This window comes from Orycteropus afer, unplaced genomic scaffold (assembly GCF_000298275.1).
Source record: "Orycteropus afer afer isolate SDZICR_OR568_19922 unplaced genomic scaffold, OryAfe1.0 scaffold00196, whole genome shotgun sequence".
NCBI classification, from domain to species: Eukaryota; Metazoa; Chordata; class Mammalia; order Tubulidentata; family Orycteropodidae; genus Orycteropus; species Orycteropus afer.
In genome coordinates, this window is record NW_006921783.1 from 5,341,417 (window position 1) to 5,348,299 (window position 6,883).

The 6,883-nt window shown below is 39.2% G+C and overlaps 1 protein-coding gene across 1 annotated transcript in view; it reads left to right on the forward strand.

The window, feature by feature from the left end:
- Positions 1-788: 788 nt before the first annotated feature.
- Positions 789-6,883, forward strand: part of CUNH17orf78 (chromosome unknown C17orf78 homolog) — a 48,320-nt gene continuing 42,225 nt past the window's right edge. The window contains exons 1-3 of the mRNA XM_042781928.1: positions 789-846; positions 1,851-1,937; positions 2,446-2,685. Coding sequence (XP_042637862.1) covers positions 789-846; positions 1,851-1,937; positions 2,446-2,685 — 385 coding nt within the window. The remainder of the gene's footprint in view (positions 847-1,850; positions 1,938-2,445; positions 2,686-6,883) is intronic.

Below are 6,883 nucleotides of genomic sequence, written 5' to 3' on the forward strand. Positions count from 1 at the left end.
ACAATAGTTATCTAAGAAAACCTTCCCAAACTTCAGTCTCACTCTTCCTGACCTCTCAGCCCAATAGTCATGTCCACTTCAGTATTCAGGACACTGTGAAAGTGTGTAAACCTAGACAGGTATGCCTGTGATAATGGAGTTTATATGTACAATTATGAATAAATTCTCGAGATCATTTGGTTGGAACTCTCAATTTACAGAGGAGAAAACTGAAATCCAGAGAGGTCAAGTAATTTCCCCAAGGTGATACCATTAACAGGGTCTATATTAGAACCCAACTCTATGAATACCTAGTTCCACGCTCTCCAGTGTAACTCACTGAGTCATTGGGTCCTAGCTGCATGCTCTATTCTACAGATCACATCCTTTAATAAAAGTCTGCATATCTCTTTATGTTGATGTGTAAATCTATATGCCCGTGTCAGTGAGCATGCATGTGAATGTCTACGTGTCTCTCAGCAAGTATTTATAAAGCATATCGCTGAGTGTTAATGCCCTTTCTGCTGGAGAAACCTCTAGGTGATTGCAGATCTCTCTGTTGGCACAGCAATGAAGTCAGGGGAAGAGCTTCTGAGTCAATCATTAATAAACAGACTTGGTCCTCTCTCCAATCAGCTCTATTCCTGGATCTTCAGGAAACAAGGAAAAATAATCAGGGTGGAACCAGACTCTCCCATAGTCAAACTTGGTTCCAGGATAGTGAAAGCAGCTAGAGAGTGGGCTATAAGAAGCTGTGACAGATTAGCAACTTACTGTCTCTGCAAGGAGTATGCTGTGCTCAAGCTAACATGGATACCATCTTGGTCTTCAGCCTAATCATTGCATCCTACAATGTCAACAAGAAAGGTATGTACTTCTCTAGCCTGATAGCCTAGAAAATTCTCTTCTGCCAGACAGACATAGCCAATACCCAGAAGGTGATGCTTTCCAGATATCATCCCGTGTGTCCTCTTACCTCTAATCAGGACCGCAATTTACTCAAGCCAGAAAGACAGCTATTTGTTTTATGGTGAGAGGTCCTCAGAGAATGTGATGCATTCTTCTGTCTCATTCATATAGTTAACATTAGAAGTCCTCTCAGTACTGTCATCATCCAGGGCTCTCAAATTCATAACCCATCATAAGATGTTGTCTTCACTTTTTAAGGTGATACATACATCCAAATTGTCAGATGGGGATGCTGTTGGGTGGGGAGAGCTGAGGGAAAGAGTGGGTGGGGGATGGCACCATTTGCTGCTTGTTTATAACTGTTTATTTAAAACATTATTTTTCTAAGTGTCCTAAAACATCTCATCTCTAAAACTAGCTAATCAGAGTTAAAGTCAAATGGCATAATGTGCACCAGTAATAAATTTAACAAATGATGAAAAGTCAAAACACCCTTGTGAGTTGTGTGTGTCAAAAAGCATAAATAACTATGACCTGTGGTCCAGTGGAAACCTATAGAGATAGTTGGGTATCTCACACTAAATAAACTTATATATTATTAATATACAAAAGGTTTCTTTAATAGCAAAAGGCAGACAGAACATGAAGGAGAAGAGAAAATAAGTAGTGTCTGGGAGAATGGGTTGCTTAGTCTTTTTTAACTTCACTTAATTCTATTTCACCTTTCTTTCTCCTAAAGGAAATACATTGGTACTCTTTTTCTTCATACCAGGCTAACTCCTACTTGTGTGTATTTGGCTGTGTATTTTAAAGTCTTTTTTGGGGAAGTTTCATCCTCCTAATCAGATTACAAGTTGTATGAGAAGGGACTGTATTCTTTTGTATCTCCCACTTCAATGCCCAGAATTCTAAAGAATAAGTACGCAGGAAAACCTGATCTTTCTGCTTTCTACATACCTCAGAACTCAGAGAGAGCAGCTGCCAAGTGGAACTGCTGCCTGGGCTCTCCCCAAAGGATGTGAGAAACATCAGGGATATGTTAATACAAGGTAGGGAATGGGCCCGTACTGGAAAATTAAATTGCCATTCCAAGGAATTTCACCTTTAAAAGATGCTTTGTCTCCTCACCTTCAAGTCCAGGTCCAAACTATCTTGTTTTAAAGATACGTATCCCCTCCATCCCCCAAGGAGGCTTTCTGGAAATGAACTTTTGAATTAACTACTATCACCAAAGGCATGACTATATAAACCAAACAGATGGGGGTGAAGAGAGAGAAGGAGCCAGCACTCAACCCTCTGCATTAAACTAAACAATCTGTGAGCATTTCTCTGTGCTAAATTCATGGCAGTCATCCATTTCTATGGAACCCCATGCGAGGAAGGAGGAAAAGTTAGGCTCATATATTTAGTACCAAAAACACATGCTGAAGAAGTGAACTAAAAAGAAGAGAAAGCACAGCAGTGGAGTTTAACAGGGTCATAAGTGGAAGTAGTTTAGTTGGCACTGTTCAGATTAAGAATCTGCTTCACTTTTCTATCTGACTTTTCTCCTTCCAGAAGCCCAGGCAGAAGTCAAAAGGGCCACGTTCATTCAAAATCAGACTCTAGCTACCCTGCAGTGCTCTGGGAGCAAAGTGAAAGTCAACCTTGCGTATGCGGAGAAAAAGCCAAAGGTCAAGTATACTCTGAAGAACCTGAGAGTCATTGCTGCTCCCAGCAGAAATGACACTGCCTCCCCAAGCTGTCATCTAGCCCCTACATCCAAGTTTCAGACTAGATCCTTTCTGACAGGCAAAGGTGAGATTTGAAAAGGAGATGGAGGTACACACTGACTTTTAGTTGATATCCTTGAAGGATTAGTAGTAGCTAAAGCTGTAAGAAAATGGATTTTCTTCCTTTTGAGCAAATCTTGTCCTCTCTCAGACTCAGTTTTCCAATCTCAAAGGGTTCTTCTAACCCTAGCATGCTATAATTTTTGTATTATTATATATGTCTTCTTTGATGCTGGTTATTGAATGTTTAAAAGATTTTAATTTTTTTCACGTATACAACATAATATTCAAACACCACAAATTTATGGTGAAAATTTAAGTCTCTCTCCTACTCCTTTACCAATGCTTCAGTTCTCTAGCCCTAAAGCCAAAAAAAAAAAAAAAAAACCCAAACTCATTGCCTTTGAGTCAACTGTGACTCACAGCTACCCCCCCTGGATTTCCAAGGCTGTAAATCTTTACAGAAGCAGACTGCTTTATCTTTCTTCTGTGAAGCAGCTGGTGTGTTTGAAATACTGACCTTTTGGTTAGTAGCCAAATGCTTTAACCACTACACTACCAGAGCTCCTGCTCTATCCCTAAGGCAACCACTATTATAATTTATTATATTTCCTTCCAGAGATCTCTAAGCATGTATGAATGTACATATTTCAAAAACATAAATGGTAGGCAGCATGCCATATACATTGTTCTGCACCTTGCTTTTTTCTACTTAATAATGTCTCTTATAAATTGTTCCATATCAAGAAGTATAAATTTCAGCCATTCTTATTAACAGTTGTACAGTACTCCTTTGGATTGCTATACGATAATTTATTTTACCAGTCCCCTATTGATGGATATTTTGGTTGTTTCCAATTGTGCAGATACAAATAATGCTACAAGAAGTGACCTTACACGTTTGTTGTGTATTTGCAATTTATCAATGGGATAAATTCCAAGAAGCAGGACTGTTGTGTCAAAGGTATTGACAGATATTGCTAAATTTTCTTCTATAGAGGTTTTTCCATTTTGCACTCCTACCAACACTGTGTGAGACTGCTTACTGCTGTTGTTTATAGCTGCCATCTAGTTGGCTCTGACTTACAGCAACCCTATGTACAACAGAATGAAACACTGCCCAGTCCTGCACCATCCTCACAATCCTTGCTATACCTGAGCCCATCGTTGTGGCCACGGGGTCAATCCATCTCGTTGCAGGTCTTCCCCTTTTTCACTAACCCTTCACATTACCAAACATAACATCCTTCTTCAGGGAATGTTCCCTTCTGACAACATGACCAAAGTAAGTGAGATGAAGTCTGGCCATTCTCACTTCTAAGGAGCATTCCAGCTGAACTTCTTCCAGGACACATTTGTTCATTCTTCTGGCAGTCCATGGTACTTTCAGTATTCTTCACCAACACCACAACTCAAAAGCATCAACTCTTCTTCAATCTTCCTTATTCACTGTCCAGCTTTCCCATACATGTGAGGCTGCTAAAAACACCATGGCTTGAATTAGGCTCACCTTAGTCTTCAAAGTGACATCCTTGCTCTTCAGCACTTTAAAGAGGTCTTCTGTAGCAGATTTGCCCAGTGCAATATGACTCTCATTCTCGAGTGCTGGTTCCACTGGTATTGATTGTGGGTCCAAGTACTATGAAATCTTTGACAACTTCAATCTTTTCTCTGTTTATCCTGACGCTGCTTATTGTTCCAGTTGTGCAAATATTTATCTTGAGGTATAATCCATTCTGCAAACTGTAGTCTTTAATCTTCATCAGTAAGTGCTTCATGTTATCTTCACTTTCAGCAAGTAAGGTTGTGTCATCTGCATATCGCAAGTTGTTAATGAGTCTTCCTCCAGCCCTGGTGTCACATTCTCCTTCATATAGTCCAGCTTCTTGAATTATTTACTCAGTATACAGATTAAATACCAAAACCAAACTGACTGCCATCGAGTCAGTTCCGACTCATAGTGATCCCTACTTGGGTTTCCAAGGTGGTATCTCTATGGAAGTAGATTGCCTAGTCTTCCTTCCCAGGAGTGGCTGGTGGGTTTGAACTGCTGGCCTTCTGGTTAGCAGTCAATGCCTTAGGCAGTATGCCACCAGAGCTCCTACAGACTGAGTAAGTATGGTGAAAGGATACAATCCTGAGGCACACCCTTCCTGATTTTAAACCATGCAATATCCCCTTGTTCTGTTCAAATGACAGCCTTCTGGTCTATACACAGGTTCCTCATAACCACAATTAAGTGTTGTGAAATCCCCATTCTTTGCAATGTTATCATAATTTGTTATGATCCACACAATCAAATGCTTTTGCATATCCAATAAAACACAAGTAAACATCTTTCTGGTATTCTTTGCTTTCAGCCAAGATCCATCTGACATCAGCAATGATATCCCTCATTCCACATCCTCTTCTGAATCCAGCTTGCATTTCTGCAAGTTCTCTGTCAATCTACTGCTGCAATCGTCTTTTAATTATCTTTCCAAAATTTTACTTGTGTGTGATATTAACAATATTTTTCAACAATTCCCACAATCTGTTGACTCACCTTTCTTTGGAATGGGTATAAATATGGATCTCTTCCAGTCAATTGGCCAGGTAGCTGTCTTCCAAATTACTTGGCATATATGAGGAGTAAGTGCCTCCAGCCTGGGATAACTTTGTTGAATGATCTCAGAGGGTATCCCATCAATTCCTGGAGCCTTGTTTTTTGCCAATTTCTTCACTGCAGCTTTGACTTCTTCCTTCAGTACCACTGGTTCCTGATAATATATCACCTCCTGAAATAGCTAGACATCAACTAATTCTTTTTGGTACCGTGACTCTGTATTCCCTCCATCTTCTCTTGATGCTTCCTGCAGCATTCAATATTTTTCCTGTAGAATCTTTCAATATTGCAACTCTAGGCTTGAATTTTTTCTTCAGTTCTTTCAGCTTAAGAAATGTCAAGAGTGTGCTTCCCTTTTGGTTTTCTAACTCCAGGTCTTTTCACATTTCATTATAATAACTGACTTTGTATTCAGCTGTTCTTTGCAATCTTCTGTTCAGCTCTTTTATCTTGTCATTTCTTCCATTTGTTTTAGCTACTCTCCATTCAAAAGCAAGTTTCAGAGTGTCTTCTGACATCCATTTTGGTCTTGTCTTCCTTTCCTGTCTATTTAATGACATTTTGCTTTATTCCTGTATGATGTTCTTGATGTCATCCCACCATTCATCTGATTTTCCATCATTGGTGTTCAATGCATTGAATCTATTCTTCAGATAGTCTCTAAATTCGGGTGGGATACATTCAAGGTCATATTTTGGCTCTTGTGGACTTGTTTTAGTTTTTTCAGCTTCAACTTGAATTTGCATATGAGCAATTGGTAGTCTGTTCCACAGTCAGCTCCTGGCCTTGTTTTGGGTAAAAATATTGAGCTTCCTCATTGCCTCTTTCCACAGACGTAATCAATCTGATTCCTGTGTATTCTACCTGGCAAAGTCCATGTGTATAGCCATTGTTCATGTTGCAAAAAGGTATTTGCAATGAATAAGTCATTGGTCTTGCAAAATTCTATCATATAATCTTGAGCATCATTTCTATCACCAAGGCTGTATTTTCCAACTACCAATGAATCTTCTTTTCCAACTTTTGCCTTCCAATCACAAGTAATAACCAATAATACGTCTTGATTGCATGTTTGGTCCATTTCAGACTACAGAAGTTGGTAAAAATCTTCAATTTCCTCATCTTTGGCTTTAGTGGTTGGTGCATAAATTTCAATAATAGTAGTATTAACTGGTCTTCTTTGTAGGTATATGGATATTGTCCTATCACTGACAGCATTGTACTTCAGGATAGATCTTGAAACATTCTTTCTGACAATGAATGCCATACCATTCTCCTCTTCAATTCGTAAATCCCAGCATAGTAGATCACATAGTATTTGATTCAAAATGGTCAAAACCAGTCCATTTCATAATGCCCAGGATATCAATCCTTATGTGTTCCATTTCATTTTTGACAACTTCCAATTTTCCTAGATTCATACTTTGTACATTCCATGTTCTGATGATCAATGGATGTTTGCAGCTGTTCCTTCCCATTTTGAGGCCCTATCAGCAAATGGAGGTCCCAAAAAGGTTTACTTCACCCATGTCATTAAGGTCAACTCATAGCTCTTTCCCAGTCATATTTTGAGTGCCTTCTGACCTGAGGGGTTCATTGTCTGGCATTATATCAGACA